At 40.9% G+C, this 21821-nt stretch overlaps 4 protein-coding genes across 6 annotated transcripts; 2 read left to right on the top strand and 2 right to left on the bottom strand.

Annotated features, from left to right (window-relative positions):
* Window positions 1-68: 68 nt before the first annotated feature.
* cdkn3 (cyclin dependent kinase inhibitor 3) lies at window positions 69-3419 on the top strand. Of its 2 annotated transcripts, none has more exons than XM_037487388.2 (8): window positions 69-148; window positions 812-908; window positions 1014-1069; window positions 1176-1220; window positions 1659-1881; window positions 2045-2076; window positions 2238-2341; window positions 3175-3419. In XM_037487388.2, exons 2-8 carry the CDS (start codon window positions 829-831, stop codon window positions 3262-3264), a joined length of 630 nt encoding a protein of 209 aa, XP_037343285.1. In that variant the 5' UTR covers window positions 69-148; window positions 812-828; the 3' UTR covers window positions 3265-3419. The 2 variants fall into 2 exon arrangements, with proteins under 2 accessions (XP_037343285.1, XP_037343284.1); XM_037487387.2 differs by having other exon boundaries at window positions 82-148; window positions 748-908.
* On the bottom strand, window positions 2470-9399 carry cnih1 (cornichon family AMPA receptor auxiliary protein 1). 2 transcript variants are annotated; one of them, XM_037487389.2, is made up of 6 exons: window positions 9201-9399; window positions 8127-8195; window positions 7813-7860; window positions 5753-5865; window positions 5508-5651; window positions 2470-4734 (listed from the first exon to the last, which is right to left on the bottom strand). In XM_037487389.2, the coding sequence occupies exons 1-6, from the start codon at window positions 9279-9281 to the stop codon at window positions 4707-4709; spliced, it is 483 nt and encodes a 160-aa protein (XP_037343286.1). In that variant the 5' UTR covers window positions 9282-9399; the 3' UTR covers window positions 2470-4706. The 2 variants fall into 2 exon arrangements, with proteins under 2 accessions (XP_037343286.1, XP_037343288.1); XM_037487391.2 differs by lacking the exon at window positions 7813-7860 and having other exon boundaries at window positions 9201-9396.
* A 730-nt stretch (window positions 9400-10129) lies between these two features.
* gmfb (glia maturation factor, beta) lies at window positions 10130-16096 on the bottom strand. Its single transcript, XM_037486215.2, has 7 exons — window positions 15983-16096; window positions 13919-14015; window positions 13286-13335; window positions 13069-13118; window positions 12785-12867; window positions 12621-12694; window positions 10130-12282 (listed from the first exon to the last, which is right to left on the bottom strand). The coding sequence occupies exons 1-7, from the start codon at window positions 15983-15985 to the stop codon at window positions 12211-12213; spliced, it is 429 nt and encodes a 142-aa protein (XP_037342112.2). The 5' UTR covers window positions 15986-16096; the 3' UTR covers window positions 10130-12210.
* Window positions 16097-16772: 676 nt separating this feature from the next.
* lgals3a (lectin, galactoside binding soluble 3a) lies at window positions 16773-21092 on the top strand. Its single transcript, XM_037486214.2, has 6 exons — window positions 16773-16972; window positions 17374-17391; window positions 17481-18386; window positions 19468-19556; window positions 19736-19892; window positions 20062-21092. The coding sequence occupies exons 2-6, from the start codon at window positions 17377-17379 to the stop codon at window positions 20215-20217; spliced, it is 1323 nt and encodes a 440-aa protein (XP_037342111.2). The 5' UTR covers window positions 16773-16972; window positions 17374-17376; the 3' UTR covers window positions 20218-21092.
* Window positions 21093-21821: the final 729 nt, after the last annotated feature.

Here is a 21821-nt window from a genome sequence, read left to right as displayed (position 1 = left end):
GCGCACGCCTGCCTAATTTGTTTTGTGGAGGGGCGTGGTAGATGGACGGTACTTGAATCTGATTGGTCGCTGGTCTCAGTGAGTTTTTAAAATCGTAGCAGCAGCTGACGGAGCTGTCAAAACAGTCGACAAGAGGAGACCGTGACTGGTGAGAAATAACACAAAGACACATCGTAAATGTAGTCAAATATGAACAGATGTGTAATACTAAACACCTCTCCACCTTGTTTTCTAGTAATGGTTACACAAGGATTTGAGCTTTTTGTTCTCCTTGTCGCTAATTCGCTCAGATAAGTTGCACAGCTAGCGTTAGCTAATCGCTATCTGCAAGCGTCTCCGTGCAACATGCCACTAAGTGTATTTGGGAGGATATGTTTCCTTAATCTGAATCGCAATACCTCAGGTAATGGCCAAAGGCTAAAGGCTAGCTGCTAAGCCGCCATAGCATGTAACGTTAGGTTACAGGTTTATAGCCTAGCTACTTGCTGGTATAGTCTATTATTTAAAGCTCAGCATGGTTTAGACTCATGTAGAAACTAATATGACTGTGTGCATTGCAGGGAAAACGCTTTTTTTAAGAAAAAAAACGAAAAACTCCCTGCCTCGAAAGTTAAATCAGCATCTAAATGACTACTTTAACACGAACTGAATATGATCAGCTTTACGACAGGATGATTTACATTTTTTGCATCGTGATATAATGAACAGTACAGTAGTTCGTGTTGTCTTCCATTGTCTTTCACCCAGAATCAACTTCCAGAGACTTGAAAATCATAAACGGACATTTCGTACCGTCCCAGTGTCTCAACAGTCTTTTGGGCTGAAGCCATGAGGACAAGCGAGTTTGACTCTTCATCTGAAGAGGAGGATGTTGGAGACGAGCAGCTGACGCCCTTCCACATCTCCTGGTGAGTTTCTAGCAGTTTCCCGGTGGTTTTGGCCCAAAAGCTTTACGGATCAGTGCGGCTCAGTTTGCTGGTAAATGGTGAAATGTGAACGTTTATATATTTTAGGTTACCTCTGTCCATAGTTGAGTGTTCGCAGTTTCTTGGGATATGCGCACTTCCAGGTAAAGTCCTAGTTTGTCTTTTGTAGATGTGCATGTTGCTGTTTTTACTTTATTGTAAGGTTTTGTGCAAAATAACGTTTTCTTATTTAATTTAACCGTATTTCAGGTTGCAAATACAAAGACATCCGCAGGAGTCTAGAAAGAGATGTTGGTAAGTTGACCTCTTTCTTTTCTTTTGAAATACCCAATTCCAGTGGATTTGGGATTTTAGAATCACATACTGTAACTGCCAGCTGCAACTGATAACTGTATTGATTGTCAATTCACTTGATTATTTGTATTTTAGTTGTTGAATCCTATGATCTCTATAATTTTAGAAAATAGGGAAATGTGGAAAATTGTAAAAACTTCTTAAGGCCAATAAAGCGCCTACAAATCGCTTGTTTTTTTCGAATTCAAAGGTAACAATTTTCACGTCACATAAGACAAAGAAAGTCTTTAAATAAAAACCTTTTATAAGACTCAACAACCAGAAACAGTGATATGTGCAGGGGCCACAAAAGCGATCTGGTTGAAACCAGTCCTGTCAGAGAGAAAGGCCAGAACTTTAACAACCAGTTGTCTGTCTTTGCTTCCTTCCCATCAACAGAGGAGCTGCAGAACCAGGGCGTGCAGGAGGTGTTTATTTTCTGCACCAGGGGAGAGCTTAACAAGTACCGGGTCCCCTCCCTGCTGGAGGTCTACCGCCAGCGGGGCTTCACGGTTCACCACGCGCCCTTTCCAGACGGAGACGCTCCTGAGCTGGAGCAGTGCTGCCAGATCCTGGAGGAGCTGCAGGTCAGCCTCCAGAACAACAGGAGGACGGTGATCCAGTAAGTCACATGTGGACTTTTTGAATCCAAAAAAATGTCTCAAAAGTCCTCTTTCTTCTTGTTAAAATTGAAACAGAAAATGGCTTCCGTCATCAAAGTAATCAAAAGGTGTTTAAATGACTGTTGAGAGATCATTTATACATAGATCTCCCTTCCTCTTCAGCTGCTACGGAGGCCTGGGGCGCTCTGGATTGAGTAAGAATATTTTCCTTATCCTTTTACTTTGAAAGTTCACATCAAACAAAATCAATTTTTTTTTTCTCAATATGTCAGTTCATGTTAAAGGTTAACACTGTTAAAACAGTCCGCTCCCTTTCTTTCCCTGCTCTGACCACGTGGATGTGTCCTGTGTGCAGTCGCCGCCTGTCTGCTGCTTCAGCTCTCGCTGACAATGACGGCCAACAAAGCCATCGAAATCCTCAGGGAGCACCGAGGAGGAGGAGCGATACAAACTGTGAAGGTGAGCGATCACTTCCCCTCCTCTCTGAATCTGCTGCATTAAGGAAGTGTTGCTATTTTCTAGAAGTGTTGTTGTGGCTTCCCTTCCTTCTTTGGCTGTACTTTATACTTTTTCAAAAGGCGCTGAACAATTGTTGAGTAATGTTTTATTTAGTCAGTATGTTCTTGTTCATTATTATAGTAAACATGGTCCACCATCAAAATCCAAATCGTCGTTCAAATGCTCCATTAGATTACCAGCCACCGACGTGAACTTAGTTTTTCTTTTGAGTTCCATTTTCTAACAAACCTATCAGTAATATTATGTTATTAACATATCACAGATCAATCTGAAATGCTATAAAATAGAAATGATTTTTGCTGTCATTTAATAAAATGGTATCCTCGTTACATAGTTGTTCCACAGGAAAGTGTTAACATGTCGGAACTATATATATCCTTAATTCTATGGCCATTCTAAAAATATCTTTGTCACTGTTCTCAAAATGTATTTATTAAAGGACCAGCATGTAGCATTTGGGGGGTTGTATTAGCAGAAATGGAGTATAAAAACTATTATATTTGAAGTTGTGTAAATTCACTGGGAGCTAATAATGACCCTTTCAGATGCATGAAGTTTGTAGAGCAGCCTAGAAGCACAAACCAGAGGAAAAGTGGTCCTTGTTACTTTACACTTTACTCCAGTCCGGTATTTGAGATTTCATACATCTACAAAGCACTTATAGTGGAACCTTTTAACGAAATTGCACTTATTAATACACCCAATGTGATGGCAAGCAAGTGCTTTACTATTGAATTTTTTATAAACCTTTTTTAATTTAACTTTCTCCGTAGCAATACAACTTCCTCCATGAGTTTCGTGAAAAGTACACAACCTTCCAAGAGAGCATGGCGGTTTCCACAGAGCGTTCAGTGTCACGGTGACTTCTCTCCAAATCAGTGAGCCGAGAAAATATTCCTTGTAATTTGTCAGCGATGCTGATTGTGTGTGATATGTAATTGTATTCTCTAATTGCACTTTAACAGAATACTCTAATATATAGCTTTTTTTCTCGTTGCATTAAAGACATGAGGATATTCTTGTGGGATGTTTATTAGCATTGATATTACATTTAAAATTAATGTGTTATGGTTGAGGATGCTAAATGAAGGTCTCCTTTCCTGCTCCACATTATTTCTAAATTATATACGTTTACATGGTTGATTAAAAACCTTTTTAAAAAGGTTGAGCTAAAACATTCTAGTCAATTGACTGAGTTTTTATTTTGATTCAAATAATCAAGTTTTTTTTTTACCTAGTTCTGGCATGATATAATACATTAAACTGTTATCTGAGGAAATAACTATACAGCTTTCCCTGATAAATGTACTCTAAAATGGCAATAAATACTATCGTTTTGTCTATAAAGAACATGAGTGGAAATGAGCTGAGTGTTTGATATCTTGGGAGAATATAAATGTAAAATCATTGCATAAAACACTAAGCTCCTAATGCTGCAGAATATTTTGGTTTGGAGATGACAAGATGCACAAAGGAGTTACATTCGACCGGTTCCCTCCCAATATTCAGCAAAGGGATTAACAAGTGCTGCTTCCTTTAAGCTTGAAGATATTATTCTGTTGAGTCTACCTTCTAATTTATTGATAGCTGCGAGGGCAATTCTACAGAAATACAGGTCATACGTTGCTGGCTACTCTGGATTCACACTTAAATATTGCCATTGATTTTCAACAGGGATTACATCAAGTAAATGTGATGATGGATAAACCTGAAGTATGGAAAGAATACATCAGAAAGTTCTAAAACCGATGTGACAACCAGGTAGCGATTGTCTGTCCTGTGCTACACGTTTCACTAAGTGACAACAACCCATGCACTTCAGCCCCAAAATGTCCACTAAAAGACCCTTCAAATCTTTGAGCAAAAACAGAAGCCTATTTGTTTTGGTTATGATAATGAACCACGCTGCAGGTATTGATGGAGCTGTAATCTAATTCACAGGAAAAACTAATGCAGTTCAGCACACAGCTCAGTCTCATAGATCAAGCAGACCAGAAAATGTCAATCTTAAAATTGTAAACACTCAAGTTTGGAAAAAGATGAAAAAATCCCAAGCATCTAAATCACACAATTAGAAAAAAAATACATGTCAGTCCTCCTTTACTATCAAATTTAAACAATAGCGCTGAGATTCTCTTAAATGTTTCCAAAATGTGCACAGGGGGATGGGGGGGGGGGGCTTAGTGTTCATCCGCATGAAATGGCGTCTTGTGTTGCTTATTGGTGGCCTCCAGCTGGTCCAGGACTAAGATCATAGTGTCTGGTTGTTGACTGTACACGCAGGTCCTGATCCTTCATCTCCAGTTTAAGAGCTCACCAGAACATAAATCATCCTGTGAACGGGACCAGAAAGCAGGACCAGTTAAATACTTACATTATGACGTGGCTACAGTTAAATTTGAAGGAAAGTTATTTACTTTCTTGCCAATATTGCAAATGCTACACGTGTAAATATGAAGTTACAGTAAGCGCAGCATAGTTTAGATGAAGACCAGGAGTTACACCGTTCTAAAATCCACTTAACTAGTTATAAAATCAAATGTGTAAATGAGTAGCAGATGGATTTTGTTTCTTTGGCAGAACTGAGGCAGCTTCCAAAACGACAATACTTTGATCATATATTAGGTCTTAGCTAGGGCTGGGCGGTGACACTAGCAGCCACAACATTTAACGTGCTAACAAGCTAGCGAGGAGGCTAGTTTCAAGCGGTGAACAGGTGAACTGCCCCCTGAACTGTTCACCTGCCTCGGTTCTGCCAAAGGAACAAAATCCATCTGCTACACATAACTAGTGAAGTGGATTTTAGAACCGGCCGTCCTTTTCGGCATCAATGAATGAATACGTTTACTTAAAGAAAATAAATACTCCAATTCCGCCAGAATCAATCAAGATGCCTTGATTGGAAATTTTGGCCATAGCGCTCAGCCCCAGTCTGAGCTTTTTACTTTCATCTTAACGAATGTGGCAGCACAGGATTAAATTAACCATCTTACAAGTCTGGTTTTTACCAGACCGTAGAAGGTCTTCAAAGGCCCATAGAAGTCCTTTTTTAAAGTATACATACAACACTCGATTGCTTATACCAATAAAAATAAAGAATCCGTACCCATAGAGATAGTAGAAGAAAGACAGGAGGTAGAAAGCCAGTTTGCACCAGCCTTCTTTTTGACAGAACGCCAGGATGTCGGCATTCATGATGGTTGTTGGGTCGTAGAGTCCTGGACAGCTCATCACTGGTCTGCTCATATACCTGCATCACAGCAACAACGTGGTGCATTCAATCAAATCACTCTGTACAACACAGATGTCCATCCGTGGACAAAGCACTATCATGTTACGCAAGCTACTCACCTCCAGACGTGATAAGCCAGCAGTGGTATGTTGAGACACAGGGTGAGCCACTCGGCCGCACAGAAGAACATCACACAGAAGAAGAAATGGATGAGATATTCTGGGAGGACCAGCTGAAAAAGATCCAAATGTAGAGTATCAGAATAGTAATTCAGTGACTGTGATTATCTGACTAATTCTTTAACTGTCCACACAAAATACTTAAGGAGCCAGATAAGAGATAACAGTAAAGCTGGTTAGAAAAAAAAAAACATGAAGTAACAGATCCTCAACTAATTAGAAGAACTAGTTAGTGAGATTCTGCTCATTACAATGCATTTACTAAATACACATGTTAAGCCTACTGTGGCACACTATCAGGCCCAGTTTAAAGTCCAATTGCTACACGTAATCACATGTGCAGTAAAATGTCCCCTATGAGCCGTCGGCGCCACACGGACAGTGCTTTATTGGGCACTGGTCTGACACAATGTGGAACAATAAACAGGGAGAATAATTAACTAAGACTAAATGATTTGAACACCAAGATACCTAAACTGAGGAGCGGAAGACCCCACTTAAATCTCCCAGTCATGTCTATGCGATACCTACAGATGGCCGCTCTAATGTGGTCAAATCATGTGTCCCATTGAGCCTTTAACACCAACTTATTATTGCTGTAAATCATGCCAGTTGATGTTGAAATTTAGAAATGTACTTGACATTATGTCTATTGAATAGAGAAGGTTAATTTCCCACTCTGGTTGTGCATCATGCATCATTATAAAAGGGGGGTGAGGCATCAACAACTTGCTCTGGACGAAAGCTGCATGTCTCAACATATTTGCAGTGAGGGCAAACTTACAGAGACACACACTGGAGTAGGACCATGCTGTGAGCACTAGCAGTGTTGATGCAGCAGCCTGCCTCAGGTGGACAGGGTGGTGCGGGGGGTAGGGGGGCAGATGGAGGCACCACATGGAAGCCATGCATTCAAATAAAAGAGCAGTGGGCGGAATGGTTTGGGCCGGGGGGGGGCAGCCCACAGATGGAAAGGTGAGTGGCGTTCAGGAGGAGGGGCTATAATGTGTTGACTCCCTGCACTGTGCTGCCAAATACAAAAACAACTGATCACAGCACAAAAGAAAACGTGCCAACTGAGCTGAAAATCCACACACAAGAAGACTGTCCACGGTCAAATCTGCCAGGTAGTACAGTAAAGTGCATCATGGAGAATCTCCCCCTACCCCTGAAATCACTAACCAATCAGTGGCCCCAAATATTGCTGAGCTGGATTGTGTGGATTCTGCAGCCATCTGGTCTAAACCACAGGCGATGTGGGTCAGCGCCAACACGCAGCTAACTCACTCAGTTCTGCTAACTGCTGAATATGAAACTGCAGCGTGTGCTGCCATAGAAAAGGGGGAATTGCGTGATTAAAGGTTGATTTTCAAAGTCCACAGCTTAAATTACCCACTATTCAATAGCTTTGCAACAAAAAAGTCACCTGATCCTACTCTGAATACTGTTATGTTGATGTGCCTGGTGTCATGTTTCTGTTGTATAATACTTAAGCCAGGTTTTCTCACAGAGTTCACTGGGAATTTAATGTACCAGTAACTGACACCATTTGCAAACAAAGGGTAGGCTCCAATAAAGATCATGCATGTTTTGAGCATTTGCAAGTCTTTTCAGTTGACTACGCTTCATCAATAATCAGTAACATTGGGAATCTCATCTCAGCTATGTTGTCGACTACTGGACACAACGTGGCTCCTTTACCGCATGCTATTAAAAGGACACTAGAAGGCAGATTTAAATTCCAGTTGACAGTCTGCACAAAGAGTATAGGATATTTAAAAAATCCACAACAGTCAGAAGGCTCACAAAAGTAAAAAAAAAAAACGATATACTATAGGACCCGAGGCATAGGTAGGATGGGGTCTAATCCCAAATGAAACTTTGGCGTCAACTCTTGAGATTAGTTAACTGAAAAGACGTTTGCAAACACTTCTCCGTGCAAAATGACAAGACTGCAAACTGAGTTGGACTGAGCGGGCATTTTAAAGATTTGTACAAACCTTTATTGCAATTTTGATTCTTTTAATCTTTTTGACCTTTTCAACTGTCTTTTTGCCATTAACCAAGTGTACACAAAAAAAGCAGATTAGGAAAAAGCAAAACAAAAAGCGTTAGAGTTTGACAGCTGACAAGATCTCTGAATTAATAACAGGCAGGTAGGTTATTTAGCATAACAGTGCAGAGAAATGATTTGAAAAAGACAGATAGGCGGACAAAATTATCCTAAAATAAATGAAAGACCTCTTCACTAGAGCATTTCTGCATGCAGTCAAAGAGGCAAGGAAGGTGCGTCAGGTTCAGTGGTGTCACTTACCGGATTTAAAGTGTTACACTGATCTATAGGATTCTTGTAATCAGTCTTCAGCTCATCAAATGCTATTATCTGGGGGAACAAGATCATCACAATGTAAACATCTACAAAAAAACAGCTCAACAGTAATGTTCAATTTATGAACATGCAAAAAAATGATTCTTCAGTATGACAAAAGATCTGTTTAATATAAATTCCCACATCCAAGAGTGGCGTTTAAAATGTATGTTTTGTTTGACTAACAGTCCAAAAAACAGGACATAAAAAAACAAGCAGCAAGTCCCCAGATTTCAAAGAGTGCTAGGAAAATATGTTTAAAATGCATTGAAATAATTTAGCGATTAAATCAAGTTCATGTTAAGTCCTGTTTGCACAGTTAGCGAATATTTAACGTCTGATTGTAAAGTGTGATCACTAATATTCTGAATGATACAAAACGACATTATAGCTACCAAGTTGTTCATATGGGCTAAACATAAGTAACTAACATACCTCTTTGGGGTCACGAATACGTTTCCTAAAAGTCTACATTGTGCACTGACATTTTGGCAATTAACGTCCTTGGACATGTTGCGTGTTGGGACCTAAAGGGACGTCCTGGCAACCAGGGGACAGCCGTAAAACGCAGCGGCTTGTCGTTTCCGGATTGGACGTTAGCTAAACCTGCTAACACGCTGGTCAGCTAGTAGCTGCATGCCACTCATTTGACAAGCCCGATGGATTATTTGACTGATAGTCAGACTACGATCAATAAAAATGATGAACAATGGAGGAGGATGACGATAATACGAAAGAACGTTATGTGTTTTAGTGACTGTGATGTCTTGTTAGTTAGCTAACTTGCGTGTGTTATGCCTTGTAGAACGGATGCGCTGCGCGTTACGTATGCTGTGCAGTTGGCATGGATACGTTCTGTACAGACGTTATCCCCTCCGATCCACCCCCCAACACGTCCCCGCTATGTAGCCACAAAGCTGGGCTAGCGTTAGCTTCACCGCTAGTTCCCCCCCCTTGTAACGGCGACGTTGGAGTGGCAGGCCCGGGGTCTCATCGACAGTCACTCTGATGTGTACTCACATGCCAGATAGCGAAGAAGATAAGCGCGGCCGTGAGCAGCAGCGCGAGCATGTAACAAAAGGCCGCGAATGTGAACGCCATTTTTCTCGGGTTCCGCTCGTCGGTTCCTGGCTCGGGGGGCAGAGGATGCAGGCAGCTTCGCAACCGTTTGGAGATTGTCAGCTCGTCTTCTTCTTCTTCTTCTTCTTCTTCTTCTTCAGTGAGGACTCCGCTTGCCGGGATCCTTTTTGTCGCATCACTGCCACCTGCTGGAGTTACGTGCGTCCTTCGGTTTCCATCAGTCCAGTTATCGGAGCTACTCTACTTTAACCGAAAGTCCTTATACTTGGTTTGAATAGTTTTGTTTTGGAAATGGTCTTGAATAACTTAAATTGTGTTATCCAATTGCTCTCAATGCTGCTCAGATAATTATTGTTAGAATAGCATTTATTTACCAAGTCGTAAAACATCTCTTTCAATGTGCTTACACAGAAAAATAAACAACATCTAGGGACTAATATTATATTACGGCAGCAGTGAACATTTCTGTTTAGTCTTGAACGGTGGTTTTGTATCAATTTGTTATATATTTATTTTTCTCTGCATTCAATTTGGAAAATTGTAAACAATGGCCATAATCCAGTGCAACTATTTAATTTAATTTATTTAGATATTCTTTAATTTAGTCCTCTTTGTATCTCCACATTTACAGTCCTGCTCATTTACAGTTATATTATTGAACCCGTGACTTCATAAACCACTACCACTGCTGCAGAATGCTAACCGCATATTGGATTTTCTCGCTCTTATTCCAAAATATCCACAATTTGCACATTGATGTGCATGCATTATCATTAATTTATTCTGAAAAATGTTGCTTTGGCAACATTTGATCAATGCATATAAACACACACATGCATATCATGAGCGTCAGTTGGAAACCAGAGGGGTAAACATCGCTGTCATTTTATTTCAACAATCAGACAATAGACACTTTATAAAGTATGGGAAGATATCTCAAGATTCACTGAAACCATGAGGCAGCTGGTAAGAATTCACATATCAGATGTGTTTTCATTAAAAAGGAAAGACAATAAAATAGTAAGCATTTGATTATAGAGGACATCAAGAGCCGAACGACACATTTGCAAGTTTGAAGTAAAATACTTATAGAAGCCAAATATACAACCAATTCACCAGGAGGGAAACTGGACTCCATGGGACATAACCATTACAATGCTTAACTTAAGTAGACCTTTTAATGAGGGCATTGATTTTGATTGGTACGTATTTGATTTGATACATAACACTTCATTTAAACCCATTTCTATAAAAAACAGCAGTGGCACAGGTTGATAATAATGAAAAGTATGGTTATTATTACATCAGATAGAGCACAGTTGAGACCGGGTGTTAAAAAGGTTGTCCCTTTTTAAAGATTTTTGTGTGGAAATAGATTCAGTCAAATCCAACGAAAATATTAAAAATACATGTAATAGGAAAGCATCAGAAAAACTATTCAGATATACCCTGAAATAACACATTTCTTTTACAGAAGCTTTCCACATTTAAACTAGCCACCACACACCGTCATCCTTTATTTTTACAATCACAGCTGACATTAAGGGGCAAACGTTCCTTCTATTCTTTATTAGTCAGACCAATTTACAGGGCTGATTGATCTCTCTCACAAAATCTGCCTAGTGAACCAAATATACAATTTGTTCTTAGCCGATTTTATTTTTTGCAGCAGTTGCCCTGTTTAAGAGCAACTGGTTTAACCTTTTAGTGCACTGGATTGTCTTAAAGTCTTTTACTGAGGATCATTAGTGGAAAATATTTAAGAGCTGTTTATTTTGGACATATATTCAAGTACACACGATAGATACCACAAAAGCTTATGAAGGGAAATTGGGTATTGTTAACCTCAGTCTGTGCGAATTGTATAAACAGAGATTAGATACGAGCAGCGAGCACATTCAATACGCAAATATCGATATCATCCTTCAAAAGGTGGACTGGTCTAACCCTGTTCCTCATGGAAGATGTCAGGGTGAAGCACAACATTCATAAACACCAATAACAGCAATGGCTGTGATGCACAATATCAGCTAACAATCTCCCTAAAGACACAGTGACCCACTTAAACAATGTAGCCCAGTAGGTTCAAGTGCCCCCACCCCCTCCTCATGTGTTGTGTGTTCAAGACTGTCAAGCCTGTAGGGTGTCAAGCACCACTCCAGGGCTTCTGCCAGCTTGTTATTGTGCTCATGAGAAGGTACACCACATCAAGTATAAGTCTTCAGAATTGGTTTTAGTGTTATTGTCCTTTGTGGACTGGAGTGATTACAGCTTTCCCCCAAATTCTAATTAACAAATTTATACTGAAGGAAAGACAGACTGAAGCTGAACTCTATGTTGTTCTCTGTGGTTGTGGTCTAACTATGGTTGTCTCTTATTTTTCACCAAAAAAAGGATATTACTGCTATAAAGTAAATTATATTCTTAAATTAACCGACACGCTACAAGAAAAAAAGTAAGACTCCCACAACATGAAAAGATGAAACTAAAGTGGTTCAGAGTTACAAAAGACACTAACCTTGTAAACTACTGATGGTAGCAGAAATGATAGATACAATGCTTTTAAATTCTCCCAAAACAACATGTTGAGGAAGTGAAGCTGAGAACGATCAATGTATGTCCTCTTTAAGAGCTATTGGAGTGTTAATTCAGTACAAACGCATCACTGGCACATTGACTGCCTTAATGGGCGGCTGAAGCAGACCCGCGTCAAATAGTGGTTCAAGTTTTCGGCTGCCAGATGGGTGACTTCTAGTTCGTTCCACACTGAATTGTAATGAATGCCATGAACTCTAAGGGGCCAAAAACTGAGAACAGAAGGTATTTTCAAAACACTACAGAAACCAGTGTGGTACATGGAGGAGGGAAACATTAACAGTGGTGTGTTCTCCTCAAGAGAGAAGTGCAATCTGGGTTCTCCTCTCATCCCAGACCGCCGGATGACATCCCTTTAGCCAAAGATCCCAAGTTTCTCTTTCAGCCATTCCTCCGTGAGGTCCTCTGTGTTTCTGATCTCAAATACCTGTAAAAACATACAAAAGGAGCAAAGACAAAAAGTGAAAGGTCTTATGATGCAGTTCAGTGTAATTATGGAAGCAGTTGATGAGGCATTAGATGTAACCAGCTAGCAGCTCTGCACATACACAGTAGACTAAAACACAGAAATACTTCAACTAAAACTAATAACTAACAAATAAATACATTGAAAAAAGCTTAGTATTTTATTGAAAGTCCACAATACACCTATGAAAAAAGTAAAGTCAATACTGACACATCAGCAGGTATAATGTTAGTTAGCATTTTGGCATGCTAACAGCAGCTAATCATACAGCTGTGTTTAGCAGCTGTTAGCTCACTGACCTTGGACATTCCGACAGTCTGCACCAGTTTGTTTTTGCTTCCTGCGTACATCATCTGCTGATCTGGTCTGCATCCTGGTGAACCCAAATACGCAACATCAACATGAATGTCTGTGATGAAAGAAGAGCTGCAACGCGCAGCAGCGGCCCCGGAGGAGCTCTTACCCACTGGACTGGAGAAGATGAAGCACAGAGGGTAGGAAATGCGTCCATCATCGTGGTGGTACTTATAACTGTAGACAATAAATGTTCCTGGTGATAAGGACGTTCAACAGATTTACCATCGGCCTGCTCTAGTGAGAAGGACTAGAAGATATTTTAAACTAAGTGTTCTATGTTAAGTAGAAATCCATCTCAAATACTCGAGCCATCTTGAACAAAACAAAGTTATATGCAAAATGTCTTAAATGCTTTTAAAATAGGAAGGACTCCCTTAGACAGAAGGATATCTGGGCTGTCTCTCGGGCACAATATCCCTCAGATCATCAAGAGAAATATCCTGAAAAAAGACACATTTGACTGTAAGAACTTCTAATGTGATTTATCATCACAGAATTGATTGATGCAGGAACATTTTTAAAGTGAAACATTACTTGCTCTGTATTACGCGCGGAAACAAGAATAAAGTCGGTTCAATCAAGCAACACATTAAAATAACAATTTTACCACATGTTCCTCTTCAAGAATAACCAGCTGCTTTTTTTCGTCGATCTTCACTGAGGGGCAAAAAAAACAAACATTAAATGACTTTAGTCGGTATGGTTAGGAACAAAGGTAACACATTATAAAATTTATTTTTATAGAAAATTAAATACTTAAGAGTAAGCATACTAAAACAAACATATCATATGATATTTCAGCTCATAAGTTCTATTGCAAATGTACTTGTTCAAAAGGTGTGTGTGCGTGCAGGCATACCGTTAATCCAATATCAACAGCAATGACATTTTGATCACAGAGTAGAGGAAAGAGCTTAAGCTTAGCTTGATACTCAAAAAGAAATGCAACTCCACACTCTCTCAGCAGCTGCTGTATCAAGACGCAACTCTTCCCTCGCTGCTCCTGATAAATACTGTCGCTCCCCCCAATCTAATGTGTTGTCACTTCTACTGTAACTCTGTATCCTGCCAAGGGCTTTTCTGCAGATACCATTTTTTTAGTTTAGGTATTGCAAAAAAACGTAAATATATCACCAGACATTGAAAAATAATAAGCATTGACTTTGAGATGAGTATTTATTCCTGTTGGATCGCAACATGTTATGAAGAAACAGGGAGGAGAACCAATTGAAATACTCACTAACGATGGCTGCATTATCGGTCTCCTTCCGCAAACGGAACTGCTCCACCTTTATAACCAGCTCCTCGTCCACGTCACACACCACCAGTGATTCACTCTAAAAAACAAAAAACCAGCAAGGACTAATGTGTCAAACTCAAGAATAAAAACCAGCAGCACAGTACACATACTAAGCAAATGTTTGGTTTTAAGAGGAATTCATTAAGTAGGTTTTGTCCTCATAATCATTCAAATGTGTTAATCTACAAACAGAATCCATCGCGGTGTATGTTAATAGTATTAATGCTATTGATGTGATGAACTGGCCCAGTGATGTTGAGCCTCATGGACTCCCTCCTGCAGCTGCCTGGTTATTCCCACACTTCCTAACGCACAAATCCACGCTTACATAACTGACCGAAACGCTTCCAAAAGGCTTAGCTATTTCTCTGTCGTAGTTGTAATTAATAACTTTCATTTACGGACATGCAATGCGTCCTTTATTGATAACGGCCCGTATGGGCCAGGATGTGATCCATGTTAGAAAAGTCCAGATTCCCTCAAGTCAAACCACATGACCAGTTAAAAAAAATAAACTGAACACAGCATAATTTCTGGCAGTATCTTTAACTAAGAAACCCAGAAGAAATCTTATTTTTGTATGAATAACTTGGTTAAAAAATAAATTGACTTGTTAGAAATGGAGCAAGAAGTTAATGCCCTATGTACAAAAAGTGAAGGACCCAATGAGTATTTCACCTGCTGTTATTGCTCATAATTAATGAATCATCTTAAATTATAAATTGTATTGAAACTGCATGTTTTTGAGAATATTTGCAGAGGGTTTATGTGTATGGCAGACAGCTGCAGAGTCACAGCCTGTAGCTTCAAGGGACACACACACACACACACACACACACGCAGAGCATTACCTAACTCGAGCACAAAGACAAAAACTCCTCAAGAGTCTTTGGATTCTATAATTACACCTTCCTGAGCAGATGGCTGGTGGGAGTCCTGCTTGCATTGAGCTCAGAGAGAGATCTACACAGATTAAGAGGAGGCTGCAGTGTTTGTGGTGGGGACCCAGACAGCTGGGCAAAAGGATGCGATGGAATATACGACAATAACAAGCAGTTATTCGACATTGAACATAGAAGAGCCACGAAAAAATATCATTGTTCGTCACGATAAACTATTGAGCTAAATAAAATTGAGGCAGCTCCCCAACCCCAGACAGTGAATAAATACGTCACTGCTGCGGCCACAAGCTAACCAGACGTAGCTGCACTGGTACCGGACGTACACAGCATAGTCTTCAAAATAAAAGCACAGGACGTCTAAAAAAAAGTACTCAAAATTATTTATCCATCAGGGGAAAGCAATCAGTGACTCATTTTAAAAATTGGTCCATTTTTAACGTCATTACACAAGAAAATTTGTTGTGACAAATAAACAAATACAATTCTAAACTATCATTTTGCGTTGAGTATTTTTAAAACTAAATTTTAAGCGAATTCAATTTTTCTAGTTGCCTTATTTTCGCAATCCCCAAATCTTTGAAGATAATTACTTCCAACAAACAGCGTTATTTAATTATTATTTTCTCTCTAAAAAAAAAAGTAGGCATGATTAGAATGCAATGATGGACATTTATGCACGAATGATCTCATAACATTTGGAGGTAGACATTACCTGAAATATCATAGCTGCTTTCACGTTATTATTATCATTATAATTGTGTGCAATATATTTCTAAACTGACATAATATTACAATATAAATGAACTGGACGTTGTGATTCACAGCAAATAAATAAAGCAACAATGTTAACGGTATGGGATTTTCACCACACTGTTGAATTGTGAAATCCATAACCGGATAAGCAGAGTTTCTATTTTGGATAAATTGACACTAACACAATGGACAGAGGATGGATCCCGTGCTAGGCTAGCGGGCTATTGCTGCCAATCCATCTGCGCCCTCACTTTACCTCCATGGTGTGCGGAACTCCACATTTGTTAAGCGCATACAGTTAAAAAGCTGAAGAGTAAAGAAGCACAGCTCTGTTGCACCAGTAACTTACCATCGTGAGAAAAGGACCCCTGAAGCTGCAGCTGCTGCACTGGATGGAAGAGACGCCAACAATGTTTTTTTTTTTGCTTACTTCACATCATCTTGTGACTGGTTGGACCAATCAAACAAGGGCCTAAAAAATGTCATAAATATCTCCTGACTACTGTCCCACAGCCTCATTATTTTATTACTTTGTTAATAATTCAGCCATATTAAAGTCACCGTTTGCTATAGGAAAAATAATTTCGCATGTCATTATACAAAATATTTTTTCCCTGCAAAGTAACGAAAAACTCACTCCATATTGAAATATAGGATGTTGTTTTATTTTGATTCCGTTACGTTAGTTGATAATATACAACATGGGGCTAGTGCATGTTACTTAATTTATTTCAGCAGTAGGCCTCTCCTGTTCCAACGGCATGCACGTTTCCTAAAGGCTAAAGTCCACTGTCACAGAGTCATCCATGTTAATGTCATGCACATTGGTACATATCACTGATATAAAGGGCAAGGGAAGTTTATCTGTACAGCACATTTTCAACAACAAGGCAATTCAAAGTGTACACATGTAACCACCAAAACATGGGAATTTAAAAACAATTAAGAAAATGATTCAAAAATTGAAAACAGACATAAAAAAAATGATAAATAAACGAGCTCAAGCAAAGCCAGTGTAAAGACCTCAGAACCGGATTGTGATTCACTTAGAGAGGACTCGAGCTGCGGTCTGATCTACTTTTTACAGACCTGTGAACACACCGTTTTACACGTTATTGCGCGTGTGCCCCGGAACACTTTCGATTACGTCATCATTGAGGGGCGTGTGCGCGCTTCCTGCTTTCCTTGTCCGGAGTTGTAGTTAAGACAGAGCGGATTCGACGTTAGCTTGTAGTTGTATGCCTCGGCAGCTAAATTAGCTGGCTAACTGGCATCAACTGCCGGATAAAATATCGCTGTAGCACACTTATCTTTTGAGAGGAGTTTATCGTCTGCTGAGGTAGCATGAAATATAATGTTTTACTGCTTGTTCTCTTCACACAGTCATAGGGTAACTAAAATAACCAAACAAGCTAAGTTAACCATCTGAACGTCAGCTAACAGTTAGCTACTGTTCGCTAGTTCGGTAGCCAACTATGTAACATCAGCTAACTACTATATTAGGCTCTATAAGGTCAGCGTAGCATCGGTACAACTTGTCGGGTAATGTTATTCAAGATTTTTAGACTCGAATGCATTTTGTTGTTCACCAGTCGTGGATGGAAACACTGACTGTGCTATTACTCAGAGCCTCTCTGTGTCATGCCCTCGGTGTTTGACAGCTTGCAATAATCTGACTAACTTTACCTCATAAACTAATGAAGTTGTGTTTTACTCTTTTTTTTTTGTTTATTTGTTTAGATCATGGCAGATTTCTCGGTAAGTACAAAGGATCGAAACGTTCTTGTGGTTAAAGCAGAGCTTCAATTGTGTTCAGACACTCACTATCCCTTCCTTTTCTACTCTAGCTGTCAGATGCCTTAGGAGACGACTCTGTGAGCAAGGCAAAGAAAATGGGAAACCCTAACCCAACTGCTCCTGCCAGTAACCATCCACCTTCTGCAAATCCAGGATGGCCCGGTGCAGCCCCAGGAGCTCCCACCCAGCCCTCCGCCCCGGGTAACTTTGCTGGTGGATCATCTGGCCCGGGGGCACCAGGGCAGTTCCCATATCCCTCTGGCCCTGGAGCACCGGGGCAATACCCGGGACCTCCTTCAGCACCTGGTGGCTTTGCCCCTGGTCCTGGGATACCTGGACAATACCCATCTGCACAATACCCACCTGCCCCAGGAGCTCCAGGGCAGTTTCCTTCCAGCCCAGGAGCCCCTGGGCAGTTCCCCGGGCAGCACCCCGGCCAGCAACCTGGGCAGTTCCCTGGGCAATTCCCCGGGCAGCAACCTGGGCAGTTCCCTGGGCAGCACCCCGGGCAGTTCCCTGGGCAGCACCCCGGGCAGTTCCCCGGCCAGCAACCTGGGCAGCACCCCGGCCAGTTTCCCGGCCAATTCCCCGAGCAGCACCCCGGGCAGTACCCTGGGCAGTACCCCCCCGAAGGAGCTCCAGGCCAGCTACCTGGAGGCCCTGGCCCATTTCCTTCTGGCCCGGGAGCTCCCCCTGGGCCTTATCCAAATGTGCCTTACCCAGGAAGTCAGCCAGGAGGAGGAAATGGCATGTACGGACCTGGTGGTCCGGGTGCGTTCCCGCCTCCAGCGGGCCCTGGTTCTTTCCCTGCATTCCCTACTGGCGGCTTTCCCCCATTGCCCACTGGGTCATGGGGACCACCTGCAGGAGGCTTTCCTGCCGCCCCTGGCCCCTTTGGTCCTGGCGCAGGGCCTATGGGTCCCTACGGTGGGCCTGCCGCTCCAGGAGGCATGCTGGTGAGTACTAGCCCTGTTTCCAAATAACACGTTGCTTGCTTTCTGCATTTCTTTGCTGATGCGTTTTTGCTCTCTCTGGGGCAGTGGAGCGTCTATATTGTTGTGGCAGTCGTTGGGGTTTAGGTTCTGGACGTTACTGCAGGCCCCTTTTTTAGATGGTCTCCGGCGAACTTCACGGGGATATTGAATTCTACTCTTGCACAGGGTTTCTTCTAGAATATTCAATGTGATGGGTGTGGTGTCTTCCTGTTGCTGCTGACAGTGGAAAAGACCGCTAGTTTGCCACCTCGTTGGGATTTACTGCATGATGGGACATTTTGAGTGAGCGCTGCATTTGGATTCCTTTCTGTATGTTGGGCTCTGCTGGGGTGCAAAGCATAAAGCAGACTTGAGAATTATTCAGAAGTAGTCATCAAAAATGTATTCTTGTCTTTCAGCCCAGATATAATTGAAAGCATGAACTCAACTTTTCAGTCGGACAAGGACATCGGTTCCAGAATCAAGCGAGCGACTGAGCGTGTGGAAAGACGCAGTATAGAGTTATAATAGGTGTTCAATCTGCCTGAGCGATGTATTCATTGAATTAAGTGCAATATGATTTACAATGACATACAATGACATACCCTTAACTCATGTTAAATGAATGAAGACACATTTATATTCTCTGATGAAATGACACTTTTGTACATGTTTATAACTCAAGTCAATTTTTGTCTTCTGTCAGTTTTCTCAGAAGTCAATGTTGTTACTTTTCTGTTCTTGTCTTGACTAGTCATTGTGAGCGGCATAAAAGCGTCTAAATGGGAGGAGTCAAGGGGATGACTCATTGGGGTGTTTCATTTGGAATGTGGCCAGGATCAAAGTTTTGAATATGTTCACAAAGTTTATGATATTTAGTATTCTTAATCAATTATTGGTGATGAAATGTGAACAAATCAATTCTAGACAATGTTTTGTGTATTTTCCCCTAATAAACACAGTAAATCCTGATTTCTCATTATGCTTTTTTTTAAACTTTATTTTAAGACTGAGCGTGCTAGACGTACTGTCACAATTCAAAAGATGTGCATATCTCTCACAGATGTTGCCGTATGATCTCCCACTTCATGCTGGAATTATGCCACGACTTGTAATCACGATAGAGGCGGAGCCGGTTCCCGGTGCAGACAGGTACATCTGTCCTCTCATTCTGCAGCCAGTGATGCTTCCTGTTAGAGGAACATCACTGGCTGCCTTATAAACAAACTGCATCCATTCTAAACCTCCAGAGCATGTCAAGAAACCTGTTTCTTGTATTAGGTGGACAGAAGACAAATGATGAGCTGGCAGCCCTGATCTTTTTCTTTCAGATTCCAAGTTGACTTCATCAGAGGTCAAGATGTTGTCTTTCATTTAAATCCTCGATTTCATGAGCAAGCAGTTGTCAGAAACTCCAACCTGGGTGGCTGTTGGGGGCCAGAGGAGCGGGAGGCAGCATTCCCATTTGTTCACGGACGCCGCTTTGAGGTAAAATGTTCCAGTAATCGTACTGTAAGCCAAGATAAAACCATTAGTGGTTTTACATAGCACCGTTTTTGCATTCCTGTCAGTCAGGTTAACTTGTTATCGAACTGATCCCTGTGTTGGGACTCAACACTGTTGTGCATAAGCCTCTGATTCCCCTCCCCGCATGCAGCTGAAGATCCTTGTGGAGGAGGACTCGTTTAAAGTGGCAGTAGATGGCAACCACCTGCTGGAGTACGAGCACAGGGACGACGGGCTGGAGGACGTGAACCTGTTGCGTGTGAATGGAGACATCATCCTACACAGCGTAGCCCCAAACATGATCTGAATCTCAGCCACTAAACCACAAGCTGTGCTGGAGACGCGCCGTCACACGTTTGAAATCCTTTCAAACACCTTGATGGTGTTTTTGAGGCACAATAGTCGGTAAAGTGCGACCCTCGCCTTCGTCATTTATTGCAGAACAAATGGCAGATTAACCCAGGTCCACACAATTTAATCCTTCTCCCCCCCCCCTTACAATTCAATCTATTTAACAATTTATCTATTTAACAACATAACAATAGTGAATGAGATATAGTGCATTGAAAACAGACGTTTTAAGGAAATACTGATTTATCCCTAATGAAAACATTAGAGGCCCAGTGGAATATATTTTCTGCAAGTATGCTGTAACTTGTTTACGGTATTTGTATGTGTATTATCCCGTCCTTTGAATAGCATCACCTTGATAAGCCTACGTAATGCATGGGAGTGTGACGCTGAATATCGACTTGGTCTCCTTTTCCCCTTCTTACTTCAGGGCTGGCTGAGCCCCCACGACTCACTGCTCTGTTAACCTCCGTAGGCTAATGATTGAGTTTCCGAAAATCTATTTATATACTTGATTAGACTATACTAAACTTTGAGCGCCTTCTTTCTTCAGTATAAATCCTCTGGAGCTCTTTGACGGGAGGGTGGTGTTTTATGAAGTATGATTTCATGTTGAAGTCTAATGGAATGGTAAAAAGTGAGTCTCAATATTAATACATCTTTGGAAAAGAGTGGGATGGGATTTCTGATTAGTTGCCAAAGATACAATATTTTGAAATGATATGCTTATAAATAAAGGGCAACAAACAAATAATGACTGATAATGCTGTTTGATTCAGATTATTGTACCCTTTTCTGCCTGTGCACATAATAAATACTAGTTTCCCTGTTCCCATTCTTTACTTTACTCAAAGTGGAGAACCCTTATCCTGATTTAAAGGATGTACTTCTATGCATGTGATGTTGAATCTCAAATTGAAAAGGATTTATTGCCAAATTGCTTGTAAAAATGTATGACTAACATTAGATAAAGATGTATATATATATGACGTAATGCTTCAAACTTAAATAAGACTAAGATTAATTTAAGATAAGCCAGATGCATAAAATTATTCGTTATACACTTGATTAGATCAAAACCTAGGCCTTTAAAATAAGTCACTGGGCAATCCCAATGTCCACTGTGAACCCTGAACTCTCAGGGACTTGACTGACGTCAGTAAGTAAGTGTTGGATTGTGAGAGTCTGAGAGACTTTGTCACACGTTACTCCTCCTCTTAAAAACCTGCAAGCTCTTTCGTCACAATATGGGGTTAAAGGTCTTTGTTGAGCTGAATCTCAGGACTTAGTCTCAAACAATTCCACTTCCCAGAATGCACCAGCATGAGCAAACCGCCTGCTTGTCACCTGACCAATCATTGTCACTGACATCTGGAGATTTGGAGGTTCTCATTCAACAAACACAGCAGAGAGAAGACGCTCCAAGTTCACTCAACGGCTCAGTCCAAAGACGCCAGTGGTCGGTGAGATGTTTACTTTCATGGTGTTTAAAATGCTGCTCAATATGTTCAAGCTATGTTTAACTGCTGTGTAGATTGGTTAAGAAACACATTGTCGCAT

The sequence above is a fragment of the Pungitius pungitius genome, chromosome 14, assembly GCF_949316345.1.
Source record: "Pungitius pungitius chromosome 14, fPunPun2.1, whole genome shotgun sequence".
Lineage (NCBI taxonomy): Eukaryota > Metazoa > Chordata > Actinopteri > Perciformes > Gasterosteidae > Pungitius > Pungitius pungitius.
The sequence above is the reverse complement of the archived record's forward strand: the minus strand, read 5'-3'. Positions and strand labels throughout refer to the sequence as shown.

Coding starts and splice junctions, on each gene's coding strand:
- cnih1 (XM_037487389.2), bottom strand. CDS start 9,281: ATGGCGTTCACATTCGCGGCCTTTTGTTACATGCTCGCGCTGCTGCTC. Junction 8,196..9,200: donor TCTTCTTCGCTATCTGGCAT/GTGAGTACACAT, acceptor TTGTTCCCCCAG/ATAATAGCATTTGATGAGCT. Junction 5,652..5,752: donor CTGGCTTATCACGTCTGGAG/GTGAGTAGCTTG, acceptor GCTGTGATGCAG/GTATATGAGCAGACCAGTGA.
- cdkn3 (XM_037487388.2), top strand. CDS start 829: ATGAGGACAAGCGAGTTTGACTCTTCATCTGAAGAGGAGGATGTTGGA. Junction 1,070..1,175: donor TGGGATATGCGCACTTCCAG/GTAAAGTCCTAG, acceptor ACCGTATTTCAG/GTTGCAAATACAAAGACATC. Junction 2,342..3,174: donor GAGCGATACAAACTGTGAAG/GTGAGCGATCAC, acceptor CTTTCTCCGTAG/CAATACAACTTCCTCCATGA.
- gmfb (XM_037486215.2), bottom strand. Junction 13,336..13,918: donor CGATAATGCAGCCATCGTTA/GTGAGTATTTCA, acceptor TTTGCCCCTCAG/TGAAGATCGACGAAAAAAAG. Junction 13,119..13,285: donor TTCTTGAAGAGGAACATGTG/GTAAAATTGTTA, acceptor GTCTTTTTTCAG/GATATTTCTCTTGATGATCT.
- lgals3a (XM_037486214.2), top strand. Junction 18,387..19,467: donor CCGCTCCAGGAGGCATGCTG/GTGAGTACTAGC, acceptor TATCTCTCACAG/ATGTTGCCGTATGATCTCCC. Junction 19,893..20,061: donor TTCACGGACGCCGCTTTGAG/GTAAAATGTTCC, acceptor CCCCGCATGCAG/CTGAAGATCCTTGTGGAGGA.